This window comes from Carcharodon carcharias, chromosome 9 (genome assembly GCF_017639515.1).
Source record: "Carcharodon carcharias isolate sCarCar2 chromosome 9, sCarCar2.pri, whole genome shotgun sequence".
Classification (NCBI taxonomy): Eukaryota; Metazoa; Chordata; class Chondrichthyes; order Lamniformes; family Lamnidae; genus Carcharodon; species Carcharodon carcharias.
Window position 1 is genome coordinate 11,404,384 of NC_054475.1, and position 17,510 is coordinate 11,421,893.

The 17,510-nt window shown below is 45.5% G+C and overlaps 1 protein-coding gene across 1 annotated transcript in view; it reads right to left on the reverse strand.

Moving 5' to 3' along the window:
- Positions 1 to 9,127: 9,127 nt before the first annotated feature.
- nuak2 (NUAK family, SNF1-like kinase, 2) overlaps positions 9,128 to 17,510 on the reverse strand; it is a 41,651-nt gene continuing 33,268 nt past the window's right edge. Inside the window, exons 5-7 of the mRNA XM_041196054.1 lie at positions 13,393 to 13,512; positions 12,274 to 12,406; positions 9,128 to 11,337 (exon numbers count right to left, since the gene is read on the reverse strand). Coding sequence (XP_041051988.1) covers positions 10,229 to 11,337; positions 12,274 to 12,406; positions 13,393 to 13,512 — 1,362 coding nt within the window. The 3' untranslated portion in view covers positions 9,128 to 10,228. The remainder of the gene's footprint in view (positions 11,338 to 12,273; positions 12,407 to 13,392; positions 13,513 to 17,510) is intronic.

The following is a 17,510-nucleotide window of genomic DNA, read 5'->3' on the forward strand; positions in this document are numbered from 1 at the left end:
ATCATCACTCTGCTTATGCCCGGATCCTTCCTGATGGACTCAGCAAAGGGTTCTATGCAACACACGAAAAGAACAGGTGAGAGACGGCAGCCTCGCCTGACTCCAGATTTAATCGGAAAGCTATCTGATTCCCACCCATTGATTGAGACTGCGCTACTGACGTTAGTGTAGAGCAGTTGGATCCAATTGTGAATTCCCTCCCCAAACCCCATTTTGGAGAACACATCCACCATGTAGGTGTGCGATATTCTGTCAAAGGCCTTCTCCTGATCCAGGCTGATGAGGCAGGTGTCCACACCCCTGTCCTGCACATAGGCAATCGTATCCCTGAGCAGCGCAAGGCTGTCAGAAATCTTCCTGCCCGGCACAGTGCAGGTCTGGTCAGGGTGTATCACCAATTCCAGAGCGGATTTGACCCGATTGGCGATGACCTTGGACAGAATCTTATAGTCCATATTCAACAGTTAAATGGGTTGCCAATTTCTAATTTCCTCCCTTCCCCCCTTGTGCTTGTAGATGAGGGTGATAATGCCTTTCCTCATGGATTCTGACATACTGCCGGTCAGGAGCATACTCTTGTACACTTCTAGCAGGTCTGGGCCGATCCAGTCCCACAGAGCCGAATACAACTCCGCCGGCAAGCTGTTGCTTCCGGGAGTTTTACTCTTCTCGAAGGACTCAAGGGCCTTAGTCAGTTCGTCAGGAGTTAGTGCTTTGTCCAGACTCTCCCGTGTACTGTTATCTAAGACCTCCATGATAGAGGACAGGAAGGACTGGGAGGCCGTGCTGTCTGTGGGCTTCACGTCATAAAATCCGGCCTAAAAGGATTTGCTGATCCTCAAAATGTCGGACTGCGATGACTTTACTGAGCCATCTTCTTCCTTCAGGCTGCTGATCACAGAGCTCTCTCTGGGTACCTTTCGGAAGAAGAAACATGAGCACGTCTCATCCTGCTCCACGGAGCGGACTCTGGAATGGAAGATGATCTTGGAGTCCTCCGAGGCAAAGAGCGAGGCTTGCTGGCTCTTCACCTCTTGGAGTTCCTCCTTGATATCGTCAGGACATTTCCCTCTGTTCCTTTCTAGCTTTCTGGGTGCCTTTGAGAATTAAAAACCTCTTGATGTTTCCCTTGATCGCTTCCCACCGGTGTGTCAGGGACTCAAAGAGGGGTTTCATGGTATCCAACCTTTGTAATCCCTCCTGAGCTCCTCAATGTTCTCTGGGGTCAGCAGTTGCACTTTTAGCTTCCATGCCCCCCTGCCCACCCTCTGGTCCTTCTCTAAGTGACAGTCAGCCAGTAGGAGGCAGTGGTCAGAGAAAAACACCGGCTTGACATCGGTGGATCTGACTGTGAATGCACGGGACACAAACAGGAAATCTATCCTGGAACAGACGGACCCGTCTGGCCGGGACCAGGTGTATCTACGCTGCGCTCTGTCTGCAGGGTTGCTTGGCATCCTTAACTGTTTCCATCAGGGATCTGGATGTAGCGTCCAATCTGCTGTCGGCCCTGCCGGATTGTCCAGCTGCATCGATGATGCAGTTGAAGTCACCGCCCAGAATGACCGGCCTGGAGGTCGCCAGCAGCAGTGGGAGCTGCTGAAAAACCTCCAGCCACTCAGCCCCTTGTGACGGGGCATAGACGTTAATCACCCGGAGTGGAGGATTCTTGTACATTACGTCTGCTACGAGAAGGCGCTCGCCCACCACCTCCTTAACCTGAGAGACAGTGAAGCTGCCTCCCCGCAGCAGAATCCCCAGGCCGGAGGAACGAGAGTCGTTTCCTCCCGACCAGATCGATGGCCCATGGGACCACCATCGTGACCATTGCCTGTAGGAGCTGAGGTGCGGTATCGCACACTCCTGCAGAAACGACAGGTCAGCTTTGACCTTGGCAAGGTAGTCCAAGGTCGCAACACATCGCCTAGTAGATTTAATGCTACGCACATTTATGGATACAATCTTTACACCCATTTTAAAGCAGTTAGTCGCTTACCAAACCTGTTGTCTCTGAGAGTTCCAGACCTTTAGTCTGCTCCTTCATGCCCGTGGTGTGCTCAAATTGCTTCACTTGGGATGGGCTGAGGAAAGCGTCCTGAACCTCCCCATTGGAGATTTTCTGCTCGGGTGGCATCTGGGGGTCCGTGCAGAGATCGGGGTTTGAAATGTCCTCTGTTGGAGAAGCTTCTCCAATCCTCTCCCCCTCTGGGGCGTTGCTGCTCCTGGCTTCCCGGAGCTGGGGTGCGCTGAGCGCCTCACAGTTCCCAGATTCCTGGGGTTGTGGTGCACTGGCCTCTTCGGGTTGTAGGCAAAGTTGGGGTGCGCTGGTCTCCTCATTGTCTCCAATGTTCTGGAGCTTGGGTGTCTCATCCTCCAACTCCCTAGTGTTTTGCCATTTCTTCTGTCGGCGCCGCCCTGGCCCTTCTTCGTCCAAAGAGCAGTTGCCCTTGACATCCGTGTCAGATGGAGACACCTCTTGCCACTTGTCGGGGAAGTGGCTTGGTCCCTTCTTAGCCCCTTCTTCCTTTTGGCTCTCTTCACCAGCTGGCACTCCCCCTGCTGCTTTCCCACTGCTGCCTCCTCCTCCTCCATTAATTCGCTCTCCTGAGGAGTGGGAGGTTCAGGGGGCAGTGCTGTTGATTGGCCATCTGTTGCCTCAATCTTTTCCTCTACCTTATCTCTCTCTGTGTCCTCCTTTGTCCTGTTGTTCTCCCTGGGGGTCTTGGTGGTTGGAGTGACACGAGGCATTTCTTCTTCTTCCCCCTCGTTGGCTTTGGCTGCCTGTGCATAAGTATGGCAACATTTGGGGCAGGTACTGTAGAGGTGACCTGCTTCACCACACAGGTTGCAGCACTTAGCCTGTTTACAGTCTTTTGTCTGTTGCCCTTCCTATTTGCAGTTCTTGCAGAGGACGGCGCTGCAGTTGGCCGCCACATGACCAGCCTTGCTGCATGAGCGACAAAGTTTGGGTTGCCCAGCGTAGACAAGGTAACCACGGCTTTCCCCGATAGCGAATCTGGAGGGAGGGTGGAAGATGGCTCCCTTACCGTTGGTCTTGAGCGTGACCTTAACCTGGCGTTTGCATGTCCAGATCCCCAAATCATCTCTAACCTCGGTGCAGCTCCCAACCTTGTCAAAGTACCTGGTAAGGAAGGTGAGCACATGGGCGACAGGGACATAGGGGGAATCGGACCCCATACTGTTGGCACCAATCTGATCCCCACTGGCCGTCCAGCCAACTGGCCCCCACCCAAGGAGTCTGAGTTGCTGTAGCAACATACACTCTGACTTGCATGTTGTAGCCTGGAGCTATGAATAGTGACAGTAGAGGCTTCGTTTTCCTTCTATCACGTGACTGATCAGGAATCTCTCTTGCACTTACTGCCTGCCACTGGCGTGTGTTGGAAGCATTTGCAAGTTGCTAATATTAACATAACTGATGAACAAAAAGCACTCATAGCAAATGAAAAACAAAATGATTTACTTTCAAGCCCCTGCAGTATTTTTCCCAGAGTTGATTACAGCATTGACCCTAGAGGATGTTTCAAATTCCCGAATGCTGCCATTCAATGCTAGAAGATTAGCAACCCTAGTAAAGGAACGTAGTGCTGGAGATGTTTAGTATTCACAAGACATTAAAGCTATGTCAAAAACAGCAGCTTAATGGATCAATTCTGTTTGTTTTGGCAGGCAAGTATCTGACAAGTTTATTTATGTATGATCCTGATTCACGCTCCAGCCATTGTTTTTATATTGAGACTAGTATTGTGGAGCATCAAAATTATGAACAGACTTTAGTAAGCTTGAATGAAGAAAATGTTCTCTTGTCCCCACTGATTTGGAGAAAAATGAATGGGATAACTGTCCGATGACAGTAACATGGCCCTTTAACAGGGAGAATCTCAGCTCAAAATTTCAGTCCATTAGGAACAAGGAGTTGCCTCAGAAATCAGTGGAAACCACATGTGAAACCTTTGAATTTCTACAGACATGTACAGCAATTAGGAATGGGAGTATATCATTCAGCCCCTCAAGGCTTAGAGAAGAGAATAATAAAGTTTGAAGGGAAGTCCAGGACAACTTTTAAAAAATATTTAGGAACATAGGAAGAGGCCATTCAGCCCCTCACGCCTGTTCCACCAGTCCATTAGATCATGGCTGATCTCAACTTCATCTACCGGATTTTTTCCCCTAACCCTTTCATAACAAAAATCTAATTCAAATTATAACTTTCAGTTGAACTCCAGCTTCAACAGCTTCTTAGGGCAGAGAGTTCCAGAATTCCACTCCCCTTTGTGTGAAGAAGTGCTTCCTGACATTGTCCCTGAATGGCCTGGTTCTCATTTTAAGGTTATGCCTCAATTTTTTGGGCTCCCCCCCCGCCGCCCCCCCCCCCCACCCCACCCCCCCGCCCCCCCCCCCCCCCCCCCACCCCACCCCCCCGCCCCCCACCCACCCCCCACCCCCCCCCACCGCCCCCCCCAATCACCACCACCTCCTCAACCGCCACCCAACCCCTCACCCCCACCATAGAGAAAAGAATTATTCTCCATTTACCCTTTCAAATCTGTTAATTATCTTAAACACCTCAACTGGATCACCCCTTATCTTCTACACTCAAGGGAATAGAACCTTAGTCTATGCAACCGGTCTTCATAATTTAACCCTTTTATCCCAGGTATTATTCTGGTGAATCTGCGTTGCATCCCCTGTAAATCTTCTCATTTTCTCATTCAAAAGCATCCAACCATTAGGTAAGGTGTGATTTCATGGGAACAGGCAGCCCTCCAGTCCCTCACTCTAGAAGCCAGCCTTTAAGTTTGATCCAGACATTGGGTGTTGGAAGATCACAGCCAATTCTGATTTTAACCTCACCACATGCCAACACCTTCCAGCAGGGGTTATGGTGGTGGTGGTGGTGGTGGTGGTGGTGGTGGTGGTGGTGGGGGGGGGGGTGCGGGGAGGTGGGAAAGTCAATGGACTTTCATTATGAGTGGAAACTTTGGTAGCTTCTTCCCCTTCCAAACCCAAGGCCACTATGACCAATCATAGCAACCCTCAACCACTGCTCAAAGCTTAGGTCAGCTAGTTCACCTGTTATATTCTGCCCAAGACGCTGTGCCAGAGATCTCTTAATAAGGCTTGAACTTTGAGATTTTTTGGTGATGATGAAAGTCTCTGTTTTCTCCTCAGTCAATCGCCACTTGAGAATGGGGAAGGGAAAGTGTTTGACTCTGTGCTGATCCACCACCAAAGCTGCTCTAAGCAACGAGAGCAAACAGGGAATTGTTCTAACCACATCATAAAAAAGGAGAAAGAGGCACTGGAGAAGGTGCAAAAAATAAATAAAATGGTGAGGACAATATCAGAAAAAGAACAAGCTGGGGCCTTTTTCTCTAGAAAAGACAGGGGGTAATCTGATAATTTAAGCAGGGCTTTGATAGGCTAGATGTAGAGAATATGCTTCCACTTGTGAGGGAGTCTAAAATTGGGTAGGGTCATTCATATAGAAGATAGAGTCACTAATAAATCTAATGGGGAAACTAGAAAAAATGTCTTTACCCAGAGGGTGCTTAGTATACCACAGAGTGAATTGCATTTAAGGGGAAACTAAATAAGCCAATGATAGAGAAAGGATATACTGATTGGGTGAGATGAATTACTAGTTGGAGGAGGTCATGTTGAGCATACACACTGGCACAGAACTGATTGGTCAAAATGTTTGTTTCTACGCTAAAAGATCTATGCACCTTGTCATGACAGTGGATCATGGCCCGAATTATTTACGGGCATATAGAACTTTTTGGGGATGAAGAGTTTTTTAAAAAAAGGACCTACAAGCAAAAGCTGACTGAGAGTGTACAGTAACCACTTCCTGGAAAATTCCTATGTGGATTACACTTGACCTACTAGTCCAGAGAGACCTTGGGATGTAGCACCTAAAAGGTGTCAAGGCCCACTTCAGACAGAGATACTTGAAGTGCAAAATGTAATCTCCTGTGGTTGAGAGACAATGGAGGCTGATTACCATCCCAGCAGAAACTGCGTTCTTTTGAGTTATGTCTCAGAACGTAGACATGATCTGAGTTGACAGAAAGCAGATCCTGGGTGAAAGACATGTTTGTTTTCCCCTTCCAGGAATACACAAGAAAAGGAGTTAAAAAGCCAGCTGAAAACCTGATGCATTTTCTAGTGTTCCAGTTCTGGAGTGTGTGTGTGTGTGCTGTGAAGGTCACAGCAGAAGAACAGGAACTGGACATCCCTGCAGATTGTAGGTAAAGGTCAATTTCCTCTCTCTGGCTGGAGGCTAGTCAGCAAAGCCACAGTCAAAAAGGAATCAGGATAATTCCTTCAGCTAAATGGAAGAACCAAATGCTGCTCAACTGACAGTGTCAGCTCTACATGAACTACCCAACTTAATGGCTACAATGTTTTGTCATCTACTCCTCACAGAGGAGCCAAAGACTGATTCGTATATCTTTTGAGCTCCTTTTCAGACTTAACTTCTCACTTCTGATGACCTGTGTGTATGGGTCTTGTGTTTTTAATTATTTTTTTCCCCCTCAGGTTTTAATAACTAATAAACTTTTTCTTTGACTCAAGAAAGCCTGGTTAAATTGGCTCCTTCTATAGCATAAATACATTTGGACTGGGAATAGGTATGCATGAGGGAAGGCATCCTTATTAAATTAACCTTGTTGCGACCAACCAAGGGGTTGAATAAAGAAGGGGAGCCAGCTCATTCCTCCACACCCAGGAGCATAGCAAAACTAGGGTCCACTTCGGGAAGTTAACAATTTGGGGATCCGGTCCAGGATCGTAACAAATTGAGGGGGCCTTGCCCGGGGAGCGGCCATAACAACCTCTATGTTCTCTCTTAAGCAGAAGGTTATAGCTTCTGCTCATTAACTCCTCACAGCCACAGAGAGCAGCAACTGCTTGGCATTGTTGGCACTTGAGGGATTAGGGGAGGAAAGGAGAGAGGAGAGAGAAACCAAAAGCTGCATCATTCCACATTTTTCTTGATTTTATTAATCATTCTGCCTCAGTAACTCGAGATAGTCACTCCCAATGTAGTGAGCTCTTGCTGAGGGAAAAGAGATTTCACTGAAAAAGAACATGGACTACAATAGGTTTACACCCACACCCATCCCCACTACAGAATACAGGTTGACATGGTTACCAAAACAGCCCTTCTTTCTCTTTAATGAAAGAAAACATAAAACAGCCAGCTTTAAGGCAGATTTTTTTTTATTGTGTGACAAATGTTTTTTAACCATCTAGAAAAGAAACTCAACACAGAAAAAAAATAAATTAGCAATTTACAACAAAACAAATCACAGATTTCTTCGGTCCAACATTCTGTTTGATACAAATTACTCAGCAACTCAAGGAACACATGTACAAAGCATGTAATCCACAGCAGATAGGCAACAAGGTCACAGATTGAACTAGCCCCTGGTTTTCTGTTACTGGAACTGGGGCATTAACTAGCCTGGCGATTTGAAATGTGCACACTGGGGAAATATTGGTATAATTGTGATCACATTCTCCCCCCTCTCCAGTCCAACAAATCTTCGCACCCTCTCATTTGAAAGCATCCAAACCTTACCGAGATATGACTTTATGGGAACAGGAAGCCCTCTGGCCCCTTAACTCAAGCAGCCATTCTTTAAGATTGAATTCAGGCATTGGGCATTGGAAGATCATAGCCAAGCCTGATCTTACCCTCCCCACATGCCCATACCTTCCAGCAAGGGGTACGATAGGGCTGGGAAAGTTAATGGACCACAATCGTGAGTAGGGAAACTCTAACAGCTTCTTCCCCTTCAAACCCAAGACTACTGCAGGGACCCGCAACCCACTGCTCCAAGCTTGGGTCAGCTAGCTCAACAGCAGCGGGCTTGGAATCCATCTCAATGTATGGTCACTCAAGGACAGAAAGTTAAGGGGTGGGCTTGTTGAGGTGCTTATACAGTGATTCTAGGGATCGACAGTTGAGGTACAGAGAAACTATTTCCTCTGGTGGGAAAGTCCAGAGCAATGGGGCATTGCCCCAAAATTAGAGCTAAGCTTTTTCAGAATGATGTCAGGAAGCACGTCAAAAAGGGTTGTGATAATTTGGGGCTCTCTTCCCCAAAAAGGCTGGGTGATGGTGGTGGGGGCGGTGGTCAATTGATAATTTCAAAACTGAGGTTGATAGATTTTTGTTCGGCATGGGTATCACGAATTATGGAACCAAGGAGTAAATCGAGTTAAAATACAGGTCAGCCAAAATTTAATTGAATGGGGGCCAACATGCTCAAGCAGGTTGAGTGGCCAATTCACTTTCCCATCTTCCTAATAAGAGTTCAGGTTGTTAACATTCCAATTTCCTTCACTCCTTTCGATCTTTAGCTTAACCTCTTCTCCTAAGTCTTCTTAGACCATGAATCCTCCCCTCACCCCCCCACCATCAAACAGAGACAACAAACAGGTGACCCATTCATTGTGGTTCATTAGCCTATCATGGCCACTGCTGGTGCCCAACACGATGGATAAGATTATACCAGCTCTCTGCAAATGGAAGCAGAAAATTAAACCCAACCAATATTTCCCCATTACTCAATCTAAAAATGGATTGACAATTATTGGCAGATATCAATGGAAGTCTCAACATTCCCTTTCTACAATCTTGTGCTGGTCTAACAATGAAAATAGATTACAGCCCACATGGTTTTAAAAAAAAAATCCAATTGTCCCAACTTAGTAGTGGGAATATTTTCAAACTCCTGTATGCTTTCCTCACTAATGCTGCCCTACACCATTGACCCCCCACCCCCACCCAACCCAACCCCTGCACAAATATTCACAGGACAGCCCATTTTGACATGAAGGATTTTAACCAATAACGTTGAGTCCGGGGCATGCCCGAGTGGGATTCAAGTACTCATTTGAAAAAGAGGAGAAAATGTCACTAGAAATACATTCAGTCAGAAAGGCAAAACATCATTATGAATTGGACAGTACATAAAAATATAGCTGGCAAAAGAACGCTATGGGGACACTGCATCCCCCTCACAACATTCAAATGTGGAATGATATATTTGGATAGTGAAGAAATGAACTTTCAGTATTCTGATTGTATCTCAATGCTAAAACTTGCCCAGTGCTTAGAAGAGTCAAAAACTTTTATGGCATCAACTCTTCCACCAGCAAAGAAGAAAACACACACACACACACACAGACAGACACACAGACAGACACGTCAGTTGGGTTCCGTTACAAATTAAAGACTGCATTCATAGAATTATGGCCAAAATCATTATTAATTAAGCAGTAGAAAAAAAAATCTATTATAATATTAAACTTCTTCGGCATTCACTTATTTACACACGACCAGAGGTCTGAGACAGAGGGAAAAATAAATTAACAGGCAATATATATATGTTTGTCACATAAATAGTAAAATCAGTTTTCGGTCTGGTGTAACCGCCCAATTTTCTTGTATACTTATTGTTTTAGGCAGGGACTGTTACATGGGTACACAAGGTACCCATTACCTGACCAACGAAACAGGCAATGCTCAAACAGTCCGTAGCATTGCGGAAAAGCACTTTCTGTAGATTTATTATCCAGCAATGGCACAGGTAAATAGAATGGTGGTATCTTACTACCACAAATATTGCAAGATTCTCCAACACTAACCACCCCCTCTCCCCAGTCACTAGTACATTTTCTTTTTCCTCAAAAAAAAAGAGGGGGAAAAAAGGATTTCATATCTCTTCCTTCTGCAAATGCCATTATTTCCTAAACTTAGCCCTTATCTTATGTTTTCAATCTTATCGGCCTTCTTTACACAATCACGCTTCCACTGTTCATTTCAGTGTTTATAGCGCAAGTCCAGACCACCACACTAGTGTCTTTCGATGCAGGATCTAGGCCCAATTTTAGACAACTTCCATTTATTCTTAAGGTGAAACACTGCATTAGATTAATGAAGAAACAAGTGTCTCCTTGCACTATGCCTTGGCTCCATTCGACAACCGCCAATCTTTTTTTTCACATTCTGTACCCTCGCTTTGCTCTACATTCGCTTCTCGTTCCTCTTTTTAAAGACACATTCTGTGATCTCCGATGCACCCCTGTCCTGTTCATCTTCCCTCTCGCAGCACATTTGCTTTGACATCAATCATTCACAATGAATCATTAGGATGCAGATATAACAGAGCGATTCAGATTGTCCCACTCAGATCAGCTTATTGCAAATTGCCACAGCCTTTTTGTAGACTTCGGTCACATTATCAAGGTCCATGAGGGAAAAGTTGCTGTCACCCAACTCGGCGAAACACTTCATCTTACGAAGACGCGGCCTGCAGTCTGACTCGGATCCTTCCAGGTGGAGCAGGTCGTCCGCCGAGACACAGCTCCGCATCTGGCTGCGTTCCTGCCGGCCCTCAGGGAGGTCGAGCCTGTCAAAGGACTCGGAGGAGAGGATGCTGTCCTCACTTACCGCACTCGACGGGTAGCTCCGATTTGATGAAAGCCTGATGTCGGAAAAGGCCAACTCGTTGAAGGAGCCCAAGCTTTTCAGAGTGGGACTCCCCATTGAAGAGTCCGTGCTGCTGGAGGAGAACTTCCCATTGTGTTTAAGGATGCCTTTGCGCCTGCATGCTGTGTCTTTGGAGCCATTGCCACTGGCATGGTTCATGTCAAAAGTCACCGCCTCAAAGACAGAAGAATTCTCACAGTCCAACAAGTCTGCTGACTCGCTCGGTTCTGGTGAAGAGTAATAGCCGGATTCTCTTTTTGCAGGTTTCTTTAGTATCCCTTTCTTTGGTGCAGGGGCAGCTGCAGCATTGGGCTGCTGATTATTGGTTTCTGTTGCTGATGTGCTGGAGTCTTTATGGGTGAACAGAGTCTCCTCCAATGGCACAGAGTGATTGACATTGCCTGCACTGTGTGAGCGATGTTCATAATTGTTCCTTTTCTTCAGTATTCCTTTTGGCCTCTTCAGCAGCGACTTACCCTGACTTTCAGAAGCTCCCCCCTCCTGCAGCGAGTGTGAAATGTCATTCTCCTTCTTCGATTTCTTGAGTGACCTCTGCCGCTCCAGCGGTGAGCTGTGCTGCTTGAAGAAGCAACGCACCTTTGAGCTGCTTTCGAAGACAATGCGGGATGACCGCTGCACCCAGTCTAAAGTGATCGTCACCGGTGGTTCGTAGTCTTTCACCGACTCCATCTCACAGGCTGGGGTCTTGTAGCCCCAGTTCACCCACCAATGATTAGCGACATCTTCAATGGTGGCTCGACGGTCAGGGTTCACCATCAACAGCCAACGGATCAGCCCACACGCATCTGAGATACGGTCAAAAGAAATTAAATATGAACCACCACTGTTTCCAATTACAATTGCAGTAACAGCAACAATACCAAAAACTTTTATTTATATAGCACTTTTAACATAGGTGAAATATCTCCAAGGTGCTTCGCAGGACTGAAATCAGACAAAATTTCACACTAGCTATATAAGGGGATATTTGGACAGGTGACAAAAAAAAATTGGTCATACAGGTAGGTTTTAAGAGGCAGCTTAAAGAGGAAAGAGGGAGGTAGAGAGGCAGAGAGGTTTAAGGAGAAAATCCCAGAGATTAGGGCCCAGGCAGCTGAAGGCATGGACACCAATGGTGGAGTGATTAAAATTGCAGGGGGGGGCGTTGTGGGTGCACAAGGGGCTAGAATTGCAGGAGCACAGATATCTTAGAGGGCTGTAGGACTGAAGGAGGTTACAAATATAGGGAGGGAACAGGTCATGGAGGATTTGAATACAAAGATGAGAATGAGAATTTTATATTCGCCCCATTGGTGGACTGAGAGTCAACGTAAGTCAATGAGCGCAGGGGTGATGGAAGAATGGGACTCCATCCAAGTTAGAGTTAGGGTCTGATACCGTTGACAGTGAGTCAATATAAAAATGCACGTTTAACCGTGTGATATAATCTGCTAATAGTTCAACTGGAACGTGCATTTGCTGGTGCTTAGGTCCCAGGATTGATAGCTGCACAAGGCACTAATGCTAATCTCAGCTGGGCAGTAAATTTGCCTGCCCTTTACCTTACCACAATAGAAACAGAAATTAAAGGAATACAATAAGGCTCTGTAGCAAACTATCTGCCTACAATATGTTTCCAATACTACATCAGTGAACATGCTTAAAAGGGCACTTCGTTGTAAAGCACTTTGGGATGTCCCAAGATTATACAAGGTGCTATAAGAATTCAGAATTTTCTTTACCTGAAGGTTTGGTAGGCTCACGGTATTCTCCATTGGTGATCTGTTTAACCAGGTTTCTGTAATCGTGCCCATCAAAAGGCATGGTACCATGAACCAAGGTATAGAGCAGTACGCCCAAGGACCAACTGTCAACCTGCCAGGGGGAACAAAATACATGTTACCTGGGAAACCAAACCAAGGAGATTTTGGAGGTCAGCAATATAGTGGTGAACGTAGGATAACCTTTTATTCAAAACAATACACATAAATTGGCTCTATTCATTACACTGTACTGTTCAGCTCTACAATCCTAGCTCAAAGCCTCTCTAAACTTGGTGCATAATAAATATATTGTAGTAATCCACAGCATAAATCTTAGAGGGACTCTCTGACCCTCGTGTGTATGGGCACATCAGTGTTATTTTGGTTGCATGTTATGAAGACTATTTCTTGTGTGTTAGGTTGGATTAAGAGGATTGTTACTACATTTGCTTAAAGCTAACAAAGTGTAAAATGTCAACACACGTCTCAAAGGAAAGGCCTCACGGGTTTATTTGCTAACATTCCATAATCAGATGTTTTATAAAGATTGCTACTCAGCTAAATTTTTCCTCTTATATACTGTGGGCCTATTCCAAGCCCAGCCAAAGTCACAAGACCACACAATTAAAATAGAAATTATAGCATTGAAAAAGGCCATTTGGTCCAATGAGCCTGTGCAACAAAGGAACCTCTCTCCATCTTACTTCGCTTCACCTTATCAGCGTATCCTTCTACTCCTTTCTCTCTCTCAGGTGCTTGTCTAGATTCTCCTCTGCTATTCACCTCAACTACTCCTTGTGATACTGAGTTCCACATTCTCGCCACTCTCTGGTTAAAGACATTTCTCCCAAATTCCCTATTGTATTTATTAGTGACTAAATAAATTTATGGCCTCTAGCTTTGCAATCAATCTCAGGTCTCCTCTGGTTTAGCCGATTAGGAAGATTCCTGGTAGGCATGCACAGGTGAAAAAATGAGTATGATTTCCAAGGGATGCCTCAGAACTCCTTTGAGTAAGTAGCCATTTCTTGTACCAGGTAACAGAGCTCATTGAAAAAAAAAACACTATGGGAGCAAATTGGAAAAGTGCACACTCACCTCGGGTCCCCGGTAAGGGCGGCCATTGACAATTTCTGGAGACGCATACAAGGGGCTGCCACAAAAGGTCTGTAAAAACCGGTCATGATGGTACAAATTGGAGAGACCAAAATCAGCAATCTGGGGAGACAAGGTTAGAAAGATGACTTTAGAGCAGAGAAGGTCCATCATTATTGCTTGACCTTTGCATGCTGTAAATCTAAATCACATCAAAAGTTCAAGTGACAACTCATTGTGAGTGATAAGTTAACGTGTGACATGTCCACAAGATGGTTAAAAGACTCTAAACAAGCAAACAGTGCAATTTGCAGTGTATTTACTTAGGAGAATTATACGTGCTTGGATCAGATCAAGCTGAGGGGAACTGACAGATGGTATGTATGTAATTACATTTTTATCAGGGTTAGCATAAGTAGGAGAGGCTAGATCTGGGACTGGACTGAATAGGTTCCCAAAGGGTCTCTCTGGGCTTGTTTCTAACACACCAGTCAGGCGCTGAGCCAAAAATTCTTTTTACTTTGTCCAAGAAAATAAAACCCAGCTACGACCTATTTAATTAGACCTGGAGGTGGGAGGCAATGATGGGGAGTTGGTCACCTCCTCCTTCTTCTCGCCATCTGTTTCCTGCAGTTACAGCACCGACCAACTATACCCGCCCTCAGTGGCCACTCCTCGAGTGCCAGTCTAGACAATGAGGGCTGGCAAGCTGCATTCCCAATGGAGGGCAGTAAACAGTGTCTGATTCTGTCCCAGCACATTCAAGCATTTATAAGCAAGGGTTATTGGATGGCAGTAGGGTGAGGGAATTCTGCATTTAGATTTTAAAAGGCTGAAATACTGAGGACCAAAAAAAAAAAAAGTGCAGGCCGACACTCCCAGTGTCAACACCAGGAGCTGGAGCTGCTGAGTTTCAGTTGAGGCATCTGCCCACTTAGGTGGATGCACAAGACCCCACTGCCACTATTGCAAGAAGAGCAGGGGAGCGCTCCCAGTGTTCTGGGCCAAATTTCGTCCCTCAATCAATGTCGATAAAAACAGATTACTTGGTCATTTTCACATTGCTGTTTGTGGGAGCTTGCTGTGTGCAAATTGGCTGCTGCGTTTTCTGCATTATGATAGTGACTACAGTTTAAAAGTACTTCATTGGTTGAAAAACCCTTTGGGATGCTGAGAGGTTCTTTCTTCCCTGGTTGCCTTTCTCCCTCGCCAATCCTGGGGGCATTGAGGCTAGTTCTCATGCCCCAGCCTGAGATCAGTTAGGCAGTAGAGTGGCGTTCATGGCTCAGTAACACACATTGGCACTGTTCTTATCCAGTGAGCCACTGGGCTGCCCTTAACCCTCCAAACAATTCAGCTAACACTTGAGCATCATTCCCATCAAAACATGCACTGGAATGCGAAAATGCCATGCAATGAAGTCCTTCCCATTGCCTCAATCTTTCAGGGGGAATCTTAAAGGACAGATACAGGAGGAGGCCATTCAGCCCTTTGAGCCTGTTCCATCATCCAATTAGGTCAAGGCTGATCTGTAGTTTGAATCCATCTACTCTTTCACCCTCCTTCAATGCTTTCAATTTTGTGCATTAAAAATTAACCAGTAAGTCGAGCGTCAGGGTCAGTTTTGAGTGAAGGTCATGGGCCTCCAGATTAGTGCAATAAAATGTAAACAGACTTGGAACACAAATAGGTCAGATGGACGACATTGCAAAATTTAGAGGGACCAATGCACACAGCACACCCCAGTTAATGGGGAATGCTTGCTCGATGGGTATGTTTCAGCTGCCATTTACAAGGCAGTTGGGCCTTTTGAATGAAGTGATCTCAAATTGCTCCGGTGCTTCCTTGGCAGAGAGGAGGAAATCAATCAGGGCACCCTGCTCCCACTCATCACCTCATGACCCCTGCCAGTAAGTGCATGGGGGCTATTGTCAGGTGGTGATAGGATTAGGCTTACGTGTGTGGCTTTTCACGATCAAGCATCCTAAAAGATATTACATTATTGAGGGAGCTGGGCGAGGGGATAGAAATACTTGTGCAACTGCACCTTCAGGAGAAAACTAAAGCAGAAAAATACTAATAAGCAAATGCAGTAGGTGCCATGATCTTAGAATAAGTTACAAGGCTCAAGATTAAGAACATAAGAAATAGGAGCTGAACGAGGCCATTTGACCCTTCAGGCCTGTCCAACGAGAACATGACCTTCGACCTCAACCCCACTTTCTCACTCTCTCCCCATGCCCCTTCGTACCCAAATATCTATTCACCTCTGTTTTATTTTTATTCTCAATGGCTGAGCATCCACAACCCTTGATGAGGTAGAGAATTCCAAAGATTCCCAACCCCAATTTGACGAAACAGTATTTTACGGTTATAACCTGGTTAAATGACTCATTGTACGGCTCAGAATCTGTAAATCCTGTTTAATCATTATGGAAATCCACTGCACACTGAAAAGCATCTGTGGATTGGAATTTACTCATTTGGATTGATCAATGCTCCTTAACATCCTACTACCATTCTCCGGTTGGGGTCCTTCTGTTCTTAGAATTTCAACCTGCGGTCCCAAACAGGGAGTATAATTGAATGAATATTCACAGAGCTCTTTCTCTGTATCAGAGAACTATAGAATAGCACAGATCAGAAGGAAGCCTTCCGGCCCATCAAGTCTTCAAGCGAGCTAGTTCATCCCACTCCCCTGACCTTTCCCCAGTTTCTCCCTTCCAGCTATTTATCCAATTCTCTTTTGAAGGCCACGATTGAATCCATCACCCTATCAGGCAGTTCATTCCAAATCAACTACTCAACAAACAAAACACATTCTTCCTTAGGTCGCTTCTAGTTCTTTTGCCAATCACCTCAACGCCTGCATCTAACATGAAGCAAAGCAGTGGACCAAGCAGTTCACTGGAGGTATCAAGTCCTCAGCGATGCAATGCAGTCCCTGGTCTATGTTGATGCAAACTCTTAGGCCGATAAAAATATCATTAGTATTACTCCTGTTTCCTATTTCTTATGTAAACCACACTTTGAGTGCTGTGTAAAGTCTTGGCCACCACAATTGCAAAGAAAGATGATAAAGAGGCACAGAAGAAGCTGCAAAAAAGAAAAAAAATTTACATGAATGCAGCGGAATGCAGGAAAGACTGAACGGGCTGGGGCTCTTTTCTGTAGCTGAGAAAAGACAGAGGTCCTGAGGGGTCTTGACAGGGTGGATGTGGAGAGGATGTTTCCTCTTGTGGGAGAATCTAGAACTAGGGGTCACTGTTTAAAAATAAGGGGTCGCTCATTTAAGGCAGAGATGAGGAGAAATTTTTTCTCTCAGAGGGTTGAGTGTCTTTGGGACTCTCCTCCTCAAAAGGTGGTGGAAGCAGAGTCTTTTAATATTTTTAAGGTAGAGGCAGATGGATTCTTGGTTAACAATGGGGTGAAAGGTTATCGGGGATAGGCAGCAATGTGAGGTTGAGTTACAATCAGGTCAGCCATGATCTTATTGAATGGCAGAGCAGGCCCAAGTGACCTACTCCTGCTCCTAATTTGTATGTTCATATGTAGGTGGCTTAAGGGAGATCTCTTAAGATTATGAAGGTATTTGGTAGGCTCAATGTGCAGATGACGTTTGCACAGGGTGGCAGAGTCTAAAACTATGAGCCATAAATAAAAGACAATAAAGCCAGAAAGGAATTCAGAAGAAACTTCTGGTGGTAGGAAAGTGAAACTTTTGATCACATGGACTAGTTAAGGCAAAGGGCATAGATACCTTGAAGGGGAAGCTAGATAGGTAAATGAGGAAGAAAAGGAAGAGAAAGACATGCAGATAGAGTTAGATGAAGTAGGGTGGGAGGAGGCTCATGTGCAGTATAAATGCCAGCATAGACCTATTGGCCCGAATGGCCTGTTTCTGTGCTGTTACTTCTATGCAAAAGAGAAAGGGAGAACAATACCTAATTCTAATCAATGCTTGTGAAGTTAAACTGGAGCACTAGATCTTTGGGACCAAATAGTCCCCAACAACAGGCAGCTCTTGACACAGACAGACAACCGTGACTATGGTTTAAACCGTTTACTGGGCACAGATCACGGATGGGTGGCCTGCCATGGTTGTGATCAGGTTGATTTAG